Below are 14068 nucleotides of genomic sequence, written 5' to 3' on the forward strand. Positions count from 1 at the left end.
TGGAGGTAAAATTTAATTTTAAAAATATTTATGGATTTTCCATAGTTTTGAAGGTAGACTAACTTTGGCTACAACAATTGGAACAGCAACAACAATGCGTTAATATTGTTAATAGCGTTATCCTACTGACACTCTTTTTCACGAATATTCACTCCTTTCCTTGCGACAGTTGTACATAAAGCATCTTTTAGTTCATATTTATAAATGTTACAACATAATTTTTCCAGAAACATCACATTCTTATAATACCAGGCATGCAGTTAATGTTGGTATACCTGTTACAAGGTTAGTTAAATCATTTTCAATAACAAATTCCTTTTATATTTCCCATGTATTGTTCAGAAACATTTGCAAAAACTTCAGTCACTTCAAATTATTCGAATCAACTTCAATTTCAATTTTTAAGAAAAACGTTAATTTCTTCCTTCTACAGATTGGCCTTGAGGGAGCCTAGGCCCTAATCTTATCAGAATATGGGAGGGCTTGACCTTGATCCTTTCTCTCACCCCTTTCCCCCTCCTATACCACCTGTCATTCATCTACATTTCAAAGTGATAACTACTTCAAGTAAATTAAATATAAATTTTTTTGTTGGATTGTTTAATTTAAATTATTATTGTTATTGTTGCTCTTTTGTTTGCCTCTGAACCATACCCGGCAAAACAAACTAACATTAATTTCTGTAAAGGATAGCGTCTCTAGCCTACGCACAGGCTGCTTGCCCATGTAGGCTAATTTCCAACAAATATATATTTAGAAATTACAATGTTTAAAATTTCATTGTTAACTAATATTTATTTGCAAACCCATTTGTAATCTCTGTGCCTATATGAAGATTGTGGAAATAAACTTATATTTCATTTCAATGCAATGAATAACAATCTACTTCAGGACTGAGTTCAATTGAGGAGTTTTTACAATCTAAAAGTATAAATAATACAACTACCACACTCTGCTTTATAATATTTTAATGTTTAAAAATTATAAATTGATTATAACATTGTATTTACTTCATATATTAACACTGCTACCTTCTAGCTAAATCTGACAAATAATGGCCGTTCTTTTGGGAACCAGCCGGATAACTAAGAAGTGTGCCACTTTATTTATTGTAAGCTACAAAATTAATTACATTTATTATTTTAATTTTGAATTTAAACACCATTGCACCAATGGAGTCTCAAAAAAAGTTCATGAAATTTTTTAGTCACCCCTCTACTATACCTGAAATAAGTTCAATCTCAATGAACATAAGAGTAAAATTTTCTTTAAACCTAGCCAACAACTGAGAACATTAATAATCATAGTTTAAATTATTGTTCTTAAATTTGAACACTGGACAAAACATAGTTATCTCATTTTAATTACACAACTTAATTTGTTTACTTAACATAACTTTGGTTTAAACACTGATTTCTTTATGAGATTTTACCAAGTGATTGGAAAAACTTGGTCTTTTTGACATACCTAGATCCTGGGAATTGAGTACATTGTTGAGATTGGAAGTGTTGAGACTGGGATGTGGAGTATGATGACTAAGTGAGATACTGGGATATGAACTAGACACTTCCTTGTCATACGTGTGCTTCTTCTGCAGAACTCTAATCATTGCATCCTTCTCCGCCAGCTTGGATTCCAGTTCTTTCATCCTATAAGTTAAATAATACTGTAAGTTTCAAAGGCATAGCTGCACAAAGAACACATGCAGTTCAACAAATATCAATTATAATTATGTTTAATCACAGATTTAACAACTGAGAATTATGACCTTAAGATTTTGAAATATTCTAATACATAATCTAACATCTATTGCTCTTTACATCCAAAATAAATTGGGTCCACAACAGTTTATTAACATTAATACATTACACTGTGACAGCTAATAAACCACTGTTCATTATTTTTCACAGTAATGCTAGGTTAATAATTGTTATGCAAAATGTTTTTCCACTAAATCACCACATTCAACAGATTTTGCTTCTATTTCATTACATGTTGTTCCAAAAACACACAGCGTATGTTAAATTTTTAGAAATTTAAATAGTGAACACAAATTATTTCAAGCATAGTTAATTTTAAAAACTTTATACCTGAACAATGTTAGTGTGTGGAAATTTAATTTTTCTAATCTAGCCAAAAACATGTGTTTTTGGGTTTTTATAATATAATATATGATCAATATAATGAACAAATGTGAATAACAAAACTGAGTGGAGTTTTTATACTTTAAAACTATACTATACCATTTTTAAACAATTAAACTCAACTAGAAAGTCTCAATATTTTGGAAACACATACACTCTAATCATTTCAAATGTTAAATAAAATTTGGATTTTAATTGCACGTTAATTTAAAATTTTCAAGACCTTAAAACAGTCATTGCGTTTAAACTTTCATTATTCTACAAGTAAACAATAGCTACCAATAAACATTTATAGCCATTATTCCCCATACTTATATTTAAACAGGACACATTACGCCGAAAGAAAAAATTAATTTTTATTCTTCACTATTTTCTTAAGCAATGTGTTAATATTAAATTTTTACTACAAAATTTGTAAAATAAAATGTAACACTTTTAAAAACTGAAAATAGTAACTTATTTACTCCTTCATTCAAGCAAATTCGCAATCCCATTAATAATCATACTAAAATTGTATGGATATATTTTAATAGGCAACAAATATTTATACAAAACAAAAAAGTAGAAGCATAGTTGATGATTATGAATACATTTTTCCCACACATATTTTAATTTTAATTAAATTTACTATTACAAATCATCAGTACATAACATTTAAATGGGATTATGAATTGGATTGAATGTAGGAGAAATTAATTTAATCTTTTTTGGGCCAGGACTGATTGCCACGATTAGTCTTATGCAATTCTTGCTTGCGTGTGAACTGGGCCTTACATGACATAGTTGTGTGGACGACGCGTTTTGATTAATTTAATTGCAAGTTGTAGAGATTTTCATGGTTTGTAAATCAAATTCACGACTTATTAAAGGTTTTTTCATGGTGAACGAAATTCACAGCTTAATCACGATTTCTCAGTTAGGTGGGGACCCTGTATTAGGATTCGAAATTCTAGAGTCGTCAGTAGATTTTATAAGATTTGGAATCGGATTTGAGATTCGAAAATTCTGGATTTACCAATCACTAAATTATGGTTTTTATAACTTAAAATTATTTGTATCTACGTATAAAAATACAATAATATAAGGTCTCTAATATTTACACATATTATTCAAATTTATTTCCATATTTTGATGTTTGGCTCAACCAAATGCACTAGTATTGCAATCAACTGATAATATACACTATACTAGCTACAGTGGCGCTGCTTTTCTAAGATTGGATTTTTTTAATGTGTGAAACAGTGGGTCACACATAGTGATTGGCCATGCTCAACTGGAAAATTACGGAGAGACCCTGAGTGTGGTGCACCGAGCTGAGGAACCGAATGTGATCATTATCATCTGACCTGTTCTGACAGAGCCACACACAATAGCCCACCAAGCTGAGAGGACAATTAATTACAAGTTGAAAAGTGAGTGCAAATGGTTATTTATAGAATATGACATCATTCTGTTATACAACACAATTATTTAAATACCTATTATATTTAAGTCATTACATTCCCTAGTATTTTAATATGTTTTTGATTACAGATAACTCAGGAAATGTATGACTAAAAACTGGATTTAGATCAAATTTACGGAGTCTGAAAACCTTTCTCTCCCACAGCCATTTTAAGGATCTGAACATACTTTTTTATCCCTCACTCATACTTGAATGTATTTACCTATTTATCATAAATTCAAATAAGTTCAACATGTTTGCCTAAGAATTATTTATCACTACTCTTGCAAAATTGGCATTATATTTAATTAATTGTAAAAGAACTTACTTGGCCTCAAGATCTGTAACTTTTTTCTGTGCAGCATGAACCTCATCCATTTGTCGCAACTTGTCAGATCTCGCTTCTGCTATTAGTTTCTCTGATTCTTGACTAGTTTTTTCTAGGGCAGCGATTTTTGCATCCCTGTAAAATACAAAACAAATATGTATTGGTGCAAGTTACTTTGTGTTGTTTCAGTATGGATATAATATGTGTTTTATGTACACTGTGCATTAATTACAGATGGAATCAGTTTCTATGTTCAATTCTTTGATTCTAAATGGTAGCAATGATTAAGAATCTGTCATAAACCAACACTGATGTCAGATATGCATGATAATTTGAGAAAGAGAATAAGAAATTCAATCTATTAAGATCAATAATTATATTTAACATGAATAAACAGAAGCTTAATCTTAAGAGTAATAATTTACTTAGTCTGGACCTTAAGCTAATTATATATAACTAATACTACATATATACATTGAAACATTTTTAACCCTTTTGAGTGCCGGAGCATCGCTATTTGCGATCCTGCATTATATGCAAGAAATGCCAGAATTGCTATTTGCGACTTCTGCAGTAAACGCTTATATTTTTAAATTGGCTCAATGACTATACATAAGCATTCCAAAGGGATTCAACGTAACTTTTTATGAAGGTTTTGTTCCATTCTGGTTAGATTTGGATTTTTACAGCGGTTGTAAAGAGAGTGCGTCAGTCGAGTTCAGAACAAGCCGTAAAAAGTCTTGTTTTCGCTGGTGTTTATTTCACAAATGATTGTAAATATTGAAAGTTTGTAAGTGTAAATAGACAATAGACAATACACTTTATTGACATGTTCGTTGAGAACAGTACATGCGTCATTGGTACAGATTTCATGGTTGTATAAAAATTACATAGCTTAATCTAAATTACAAGTTTAAAAATTCACTTTCTGAGTAAAAGGGTCTCTCTTGTAGCCAGGCAGTTAGTGCTTTTGTTTTTTTTAAAACGTTTGGGTGGTTCATTCTTTTAGGAGATTCTGGAAGTTTATTGAAGTAGGCTGCTCCCTTATATGATGGTTTCCTGGCTGTGAGGCTCAGGTGGTGTACAGGCAGTGTGAAGTCAAGGACATGGGCGTGTGTGATACTGGTGAAGGTCTCTGTTTCTAGTTTTTCTTGAGTGTACCGCATGCAGAATTACTTCTAGGATGTACAAGTGTACTGTGAGGATCTTCAATTTTCTAAATACTTCCCGGCAGCTTTCTTGGTATTGGAGTCCTTCTAGAGCTCTTATTGCTAGTTTTTTGCTGCCTGAGGATCTTCTCCATGTTGCAGTTAGCTGTTCCTCCCCATAGTGCTATACCGTATCTGACATGTGTCTCAAATAGTGAAAAGTAGGCGGTTTTAGCTGCGTCTTTACTGCTAATCTGTTTAATTCTGCGTATTACAAATATGCTGGTGCTTAATTTTTTGCAAAGCTGTTTCAGTGTGTGCTTTCCAGGTTTATATGTTCATCAATTAATATACCAAGGTGATTTGTTTGGTTTTTGTTTCTAGGTCAGTGATTGGAAGATGTGTATTTTTTTGCCTGGTGGAGAAGTTTATTTGAACAGTTTTTATTGCCATTTAGCACAAAGTTGTTCGAGATGCAGTATTGTTTTGTTGTGATTAGGGCGCTGCTTAGACTTCTGGCAAGGTGTTGCGTGGTTTTGTTAGATATTGTTATGACAGTGTCATCTGCGTACATGGTTGTGTGACAGATGCGCTCTAGGTAGTCGGGTAGGTCGTTTTGTAAGCAGTAGGAACAGGACCGGGCCCAGCACTGATCCTTGTGGCACTCCCATCTGCATGTCGGCAGTTTTTGACTGAACTTTTTTCTAATAAATTGTTTTATAGTGTATTGGATTTCCACCAGTTGTTTCCTGTTGTTTAGGTAGTTCCAGAACCAGTCTGCAGTTTTATCTTTTACACCCATGCTTTTTAGTTTTTGAAGAAGGCGTTTATGTTTTAAGCAGTCAAATGCTTTTGTAAAGTCTAAGAATAAACTAGTAGCAGTGTGGCCCACTTCCAGTTTGTCTATGACATGCTCTATAAGTTGAATTAGGGCTGTGGTTGTGGATCGTCCTTTCATGAAACCATGCTGATGTTTAGTTAGTAGGTTATTGTGCTCAAGATATTTGTAAAAGTAAAAGTCTTTCCAGTACTATCTTTTCAATGATTTTGGAGAAGGTGGATATGAGTGATATTGGTCGGTAGCTAGTCATGTCGGTGGTTGTTTCCTTTTTTGTATTTCTTTTGCTGTTTTTAGTTTTTTTCAGGGTAAATCCCTTGTTGTAATGGATATGTTTATGATGTGTGTTAGGGGATCAGAAATTTCTTCTTTACAGATTTTTGCTAGTTTTTGATGAGATGTTATCTAGGCCAGATGAGGTTTTTGTTTTCATGGAGTCTATTATTTTCTCCACTTCTTCTTTTGTTGTTGGTTCGAACTGAAAAGTGTTGTTAGTGAGTGGCGGGGGATTTTGGCTTGTATTTGTAGCATTTAAGTGGCTGTTCTTGGAGAGTTCTTTGTGCTATTGAGGAGAGAAAAATTTGTTAAAGCAGTCTGCTACTTCTGCAGGGTTGTGAAGTATTTTTCCATTGATTTGAAGGTATATTTGGTTGTTTCGATTTGTGTCTGGCTGTCTTCTCTTTGTTTATTATTTGCCATAGGGCTCAGGGCTTATTTTTCGGAGTTACTTATATGTGCTGCTACCGACTGACTCTTTTTTGACCTTTTTGAGCTTTAAGTCGTAGTCCTTTTTTCCTGGCTATTGTCTCTGTTTTGTCTTCTATTTCGGCCTGTGCACTGCTCTTTTTCTAGGGCTCGGATGTACTGTTCCTGAGTCTTGTGCATTCAATGTCCCAGGTCTGGGTTTTGTTATGTTTATTTTTGAAGGTCTTCAGTGGGCAGGTGTTGTCAAGGGTTGCTTGGATGATATTGTGGAATATGTTGTAAGCTGTGTCCAGTGTTGTTGGAGTGGTACACAGCATCCCATTTTTTGTCTGGCTAGAGTTTGATTTGAAGTTTTCTATTGACTTTTTGTTGAAATTTTCTCTTCTTTGTTTTAATTTTGGTGGGACAGTGTTTTACTATGGTTAGTGTGGTTAATTGTGCTGTGTGGTCAGAGAGGCCGCTTTGGATTACTAATGTTTTTACTAATTCTGGGTTTATGTTAGTGCACACCCAGTCTATTGATTTTGAAGTTTCATGGGTGATTCTTGTGGGTGGGAGCTGCATCCTTACCAAATCAAATGCAGCGAGAAGTTCTTTTAATTTAGTGTTATCACTGTTCTCCTGTAGATTGTCGGCATTAATATCACCCATGACTATGATTTTTTTGTTATGTGCTAAGTGCTTTGTCCAGTACATTTAATAATATATCGATGGCATTGTCTATCTTTATGCTTGGCGGTCTGTAGACCCCAAGGACATTTATTGTTTCCTTTCTAAGTTTTGATTTCGAAAAGGGCTGACTCACAGATAAGTTCAGTTTCATCTGAGCTGGTTTCTAGTAGTTTTACAAATTTTTGTAGGTCTTGTTTAACATAGCCTGCTACTCCTCCCTTAATGTGGTTCTTTCTCGTAAAGCCTCCAACGAGAGAGTAGCCTTCTAATGTTTGGTTCTTTCTAGTTTTTCTTGATTAAGTCCATGCTCTGTTAATATAATAAAGTCTGGTTTATTGTGGCTTAAAAAATGATTTAGCCTTTCAATTTTGTTTGACAGCCAGTTAATATTCTGGTGAAGGAGATTGAATTGATTAAGATTTGTGTTTTGTTCTGTTGGTGTTAGCTATTGTTATGTGTGTTTCTTTTCCCTTCAGGCCCGCTTCTAAAAAAAGGGCTTTTATTTGGTAGTGTGGTGTATTTAGGGTTTTCAGGGGATGGTAATTGTCTGTTTGTTTCAGGGTTTTAAAATACTGTTCAGAGTGGTGGAGGATGTAGCGATTTTTGTTTTACATTTTCCAGTTTTAATTTTTTAGATTTTGCATTATAGTAGAAGTCAGCTATGGTTTTCACCAGAGTTGAGTTTTTGTGGCTGTGATAGGAGGGGCTATTGTCACTTTGAAATTATTTTTGTAAGTTTCATTTTCGTGTGTGGAATTTTCGGTTCGGAGCTTTTTAATGGTGTAGTCTGTTGTATGTGACTCTGTATTTAAGCCTTGGTTCGATCTGTATTTTGTTATTTGCAGTGATGTGCTGTAAACGTTTCTCGTTTTCTGTGTCTTTGATTTTTCTTCTTCCTGTCCTTGCTTTGTTTTGTTTAGGTGTTCTGGAAGTCATTGGAGTTGGAAGTGTGGCTGTTCTCAGGTCTTCAGTTTTGTCAAATGTCACATCTTCAGTTTTGTTAAATGTCATATCTTGTTTTTTGTGTTGTAACACTCAGGTTCTCCAGCTTATTAAGTCGTAATTTCAGTTCGGCTAATTGTGTTAGTACATACATGTTTGTATTCATGGCCGTGTTTCAATTATTGCTTGTCTGTGTTTCTGAGTTTTTCAGTATTTTTTTCAGGTATTGTGTATTTGTCCATTGTTGTTTCCCTTTTCAAAGTGAGATTTGCGTTGCATTTCTTGAGCCCTTTTTTTCTAATTTGGTAACTGTTACTTCTTTTTCTTTGTCATGCTCTTCAAAGTTCTTCTTCAGCTGTTCTTGCATTATCTTTTTCCTTCACTAGCTGCTTTTCCAGTTCGTAAACCAGATTTTCCAAGAAGTTTTTTTCTGTTCTGTAAATGGGTTTGTAGTGTAAGTATCCTCATATTATTTTGTTTGTGTATAGTGTTCTATTGTTGTGTGTATTGTTCTAGTCTGTGTGTAAGTACAACAATGACTTGACAGTGAGTTACGGTGATCGTAAGCAGCTAGTACTTTACTAAATACATTTGTATATTTTTTATGTTTTTTGTGTTTGTTCAGTGATATTTATAAGCAATCAGTCGTAAAAACATTGCTGACAATGAAGACCTAGTATTTCAGGCATTAGATTTAAGCATTAGCTGTGTAGACAGTACACAGAGTATTAGGTTAGGTTAGAACATTTCTAGTTTTGTAGCGGTTCATATTTTCATATTTATTTTCTAAACTTTATTTATAAGTATAAAAAAGTTTTTATATGTCTTTTTGTAAAGAATTAAATGGAGTATAAGATAGAATAACTGAAAGTGAAAAAATAAAATATTTCAATAACACTAAGTTGTGTCAAAATAAAACACAAAATGTTTTTGCTCATAAAGTTTGTGTTAATATTTTTTATTATTAGTAAAAAAAATATTAAACAAGTAATCAATGTATTATATTTGTAAAGAAAATATATTTATCTACAAAAAACAAAAAAACAAAACAAAACCCAGGACATTATACCAATAAATAATTTTTTATGAATTTTTAACCAGACCCTTGCTAAATCTGGCATTTTCACTAGGCATTTTATACATACCATATAGCAAAACGCCATGGCACTTACAGTAAAGGGTTTAAATGAGGTTTTTGGAATTTTCAGTCATAATCAACAAATATTTTGCCAGTTTTGAGCAAAATATTAAAAAAAAAACAGGAATGCTTCAAATTTTGAATAAGCACAACCAGCTGTCTGAAGACCAGTTTGGCTTCAGGAAGGGTAAGTAGACACAATAGACACAGTTGTAGTCTAGTCAATATGGTTGTAGAGGAGCTAGAAGATCGGGATCCCACATTAAGTGTGTTCCTCGACTTAGCAAAAGCATTCAACTGCGTTGACCATGTTACACTGCTTGACAAACTTGAATCTAAATGGCATCTGAGGTGTACCTCCCCAGTGGATCAGATCATATCTTAAGCCACAGAACTCAAATTGTCCAAATCTCAAACAAATCATTTGAACTAATTCACCTGAGTTATGGTGTCCATAAGGGATCAAACTTCGGTCCAATTCTTTTCCTGATCTGTCAATTACTTAAGGTCATCATTTCTGCATGGAAGACTTAAATGCATTATGCTGATGACACGACTCACTGCTTCACTAGCTAATCACAATTGATTAAGAAACAGCAGTGTTTTGTTTGAGATCAGCAAATGCGTCCAATATTTCAACAGCCTCAATCTCAAAACCAATAAATCGATATCCATTTTTCTAAATTTCGTTTTGCGATCATTAGACAGGCGTGACGAGCCAGACATGGCAGACACCGTACTGGAAGAAAACTACTGTTCAAAATTCCTGGGAATACACCTCGATCGAGGGATGACTTCGAATGATTGCAACGGCCACCTTTGCTCCAAATTTATGTTTTTAGGTCCCTAATCAGTTTCTAATGACAGCATACTATGACTTGATTTAGCCCCATCTCACTTACGGGCTGTTGTTGTAGGGAGCTTAGGCAATTAATGAGAGAGTTCAAGCTGCAGAAAAAGCGGTCCACATTATCACTCAGTTGAAATTCAGAGAGTTGTGCAAGGAAGCTTTCAAAAATTGCACCTGTTGACACTGCCCATTCTCTACATCGTGGAAACAACTTTGTTTTGTATGTCTAAATGTGCCGTGATGAATGACCGAGACATAAATAAGTAACTAATGAACTGAGGACATAGAATGGTAGCTTATGAATACCTACCCTCACAGGCAGTTGTTCATTTCATCAATAAATTGTCAGATTAAATCAAAATTCCCCAACACCCAAGGCGTTAAAAACCAGTTTAAAACGCTTGTTAGGATCACAAACATTTTATAATGTTGGCGAGTTTTTGGCATGATTGGGAGACCACCAATTAAAACAACTGGCTGACTCCATCACAGGAAGTGGGGATAGTTGGGGAATGAATGAATGTGTGTAAGTTATGCAAATTGTATGTTTGAATAAGATTTCTTACGGTGTGCATGACCAAATTTTAGTGAGTTAAAAGCTGACTTGCCATGCATTGTAAAATGTTCCGAAGTAAATATCTGTAGTAGTAATTTAATTTGATTTTTCAGCAATACAAGTGTGATTGCAATAGGGTAATGAAGTTTACTGAAATGTTTAACTACAGAGAAAAATACTGACTTTGGAATGCTTGCAGCATCAATAGCAGCTTGTCTAAGTTCACTCTCCTCCAGATATCTCTGCTCCCACTTGGCCACCTCTCCTTCCAATCTCATAATCTTCTCGTCCTTCTCTCTCAGCCGCCTCTTCAACTCCGGTACACTCTCACCAGATTCACCTAACACAGAATAGGGAGTTAACAAAGCTCTTTTTGTTACTAAAACTGTCTTTGTACATAGTATTATGAGAAGATAATATGATGATATGAGATAAAGTAATTTAACTTTTACCTCTATAACAACCAAATAGATAAATTTTAGATCCAAACCAAATCCAAAGAATAATGTTGCAGTTTAATTATAAAGTTTTTCATACTTTTTAATACAGCTCTGATAGAACAAATAAATATAACTAATTTCTTAAGCTTGCAAATTGATCAGTTTATTTGTTGGGATGAACATGTAAAACATGTTATAAAGAAGATAAATTCAGGGATTTATGCACTCCAGCAAATGCTATTTCTCTGTAATTAGGTAATGCTTATGTCTGTATACCATGTCCATCACATTCCATTCAATCACATATATATATTTTGTACAAACATAGATTAAGTAAAGAAACAGAACAGGAATTAGAATAATGTTAAATGCAATACATGATTTAACATTACATAACAAAAAAATTGTAAAAAAAAGACTACCTTAACAATTTGAACATTCTAACTGTATATGGTCTGTTTATCCTAGATGATATTTTACTTGCTAACCAAAATTTTCTTATGTAGATCTTCACATAAACAGTTCTAGTACTAGAAAAAAATATTTTTTATTTGAACACCACCATTGACAGATTTACAAACAAAAGGCCAAGTTATACTAGTAAACACTTACCTGACAGTATTCAGAAGGAAAATAACACATATACATTTAATGTGAGTCAGGTAAATTAATTTTTATTCTTCCTGTCACAAGTATAACAATTTTTAAGTTGCACTTTTATAGGAAGTTTTGGAATGTGGTGACTTCCCTTGGCTGATTCACTTGTCATAGTATAATCATACACTTAGGTGTTAAGAGTTGCAATGAACATACTGGTACTCACCTTAGTCAAGCTGTTGTGTTATGAATGAAATAAAGCCAATATTTAAAGACCTGGCACATCCTGACTTAGATAGACCACACTTCTGCCTAAAATAAATCTAAAAAGGTGTGTAAAAATGTATAACCACAATAAATTAGCACTAATTTCTATACCTCATAAAATCTGATGATTAAAATTTTATATAAAAAAGCATGGTGAAAATATTTCAGAATACCAAGTAGGATGGCTTTACATTCCCTTTATGAAATGGAATGGCATATTAGGACATCTTAAGAATTTAATCAGCATTAGTTTTAGGTAGCCCAGCTTAACCCTCCAACTGTCGGTCGTTTCTGTAGTGTCACCGGTGATATTTTCACCGACCGACATTTACTGGCTTTATAGGTTTTATAAATCCAAATGCCGTTTAAAGACACATAAATAATATATCATTGCAAAGCTAATGAAATAGGCAATCGTTTTGTATACCTTTGAATTCCTTATTGTCTGTTTCCAGACAGTATCGATACAACCAATTGACGTGATGATTTCTCGCGGTTGAAATACGTCGAGTGTTTGCGAGATTGTGAACGAGCGGTGTTGTTGTTTCTCGTGGCGATATTTGGTATGTTTTATTGCGCTAGTATTGTTGTTTTACTGTGTTAGAGTAACAATGGGTGAGCCTTGTCAGTCAAGTGACATTAGGGAAATTGTTGCGGATCAAAATCTTAGTGAATTGACTGAAACGGAAAACGAAGATAACGACGCTGGATTACTTCGTGAGACTTTTCATGGTTCTTTTGAGTCTTTGGCTTCAAATAATGATGACATTGATTTTAATTTGGTTGATTTGAAGGAATTAACTGATTTTTCATCAGGTTCAGATGATGATTACATTCCAGATTTGTCCGAACTTGAACCAAGTGAAAGGGGTAAAGTTTTACCCGGACGAAGTTTTTCTTATTTTGTCGTTGCTGGGTAACCGCTTGCATAATAAGAGCATAGTAATTCCTTTTTTTAGTATATCATTATAAAGTTATATATTTTTGTATTCACAATGAAATTACAGATTTTATAGCAATCTCATTTTTTTAGAAAGATATCAATTAAATTATGTTATATACACTGAAAGTAAAAAAATTAAATGAAAAAAAAAACAAAAAACGTTTTGACCTTTTTTTAAAAATAAAAAAAACCATTTTTTTATTTTAAAATGTATTTAAAATTGTTCTACAGATCTTTCCAAACAAAATGATATATTTAACAACATATTTACCATAATTATTGAATTTTTATAAATGCCCCTGCAAAACCACCAAATATAGGTGACACTGTGGAAAATATGACAGTTGGAGGGTTAAAATAAATGATTTAAAAACAAGCCCTATCTGAAGGTATCCAATCTTTATTACCTACCTTACCATTTGAATATTTAAAACAAAATCTTCTGATTTATATAAGTATAAATTTTAACCCTTTGCACGCCCAGTAATTACGTATATGTTTTGCCCTAGCGCCAAATTACTGAATATTTAATTTTTTGAAAACTGTAAAGCCATTTTTTTATTTGTTTAAGTAATTGATTTAAAGAATAAAAAACCATAAAATGCTTTTATGGGCATTTTTTAAAACGAAATATAGATATTTTTCTATTTTAAGGACCAGTAGGTATGAAATGAACGAAAACGTTATTTTGATAAAACTGTATAATTTTTACAAACGTATACCGGTACATGAAGTAGATATGATGTGTGATAAGTAAATAAATACACATTTTGGAAAACTGTTTTCTGTTTTTTTTTTACGAATAATCGTCCAAAGTATGTAACCCCAAGAACGAAATCGTCAAAGTCCGGATCGTCTGCGTTAGCCATAATTATGGCAATATATTTACAAGTTACGTCAAAATAATAAATAATAGTTATTACTATAGTAATAATTTTAATAGTTCACAAGCACTAAACGTAATATAAACTAATAAAACTGTAAAAACATAAACTGTCAGTGAGCAGGAACACTAGACATAGAACTTCACGAAATGGCGGCGAGTATAATCGCTTT

The 14068-nt window shown here is 33.0% G+C and overlaps 1 protein-coding gene across 1 annotated transcript in view; it reads right to left on the minus strand.

Moving 5' to 3' along the window:
• LOC124362859 overlaps positions 1-14068 on the minus strand; it is a 44100-nt gene that overhangs the window by 12173 nt on the left and 17859 nt on the right. The window contains exons 10-12 of the mRNA XM_046817718.1: positions 10949-11105; positions 3917-4051; positions 1468-1649 (exon numbers count right to left, since the gene is read on the minus strand). Of these exons, the coding sequence (XP_046673674.1) occupies positions 1468-1649; positions 3917-4051; positions 10949-11105 (474 nt within the window). The remainder of the gene's footprint in view (positions 1-1467; positions 1650-3916; positions 4052-10948; positions 11106-14068) is intronic.

This window comes from Homalodisca vitripennis, chromosome 5, assembly GCF_021130785.1.
Source record: "Homalodisca vitripennis isolate AUS2020 chromosome 5, UT_GWSS_2.1, whole genome shotgun sequence".
Classification (NCBI taxonomy): Eukaryota; Metazoa; Arthropoda; class Insecta; order Hemiptera; family Cicadellidae; genus Homalodisca; species Homalodisca vitripennis.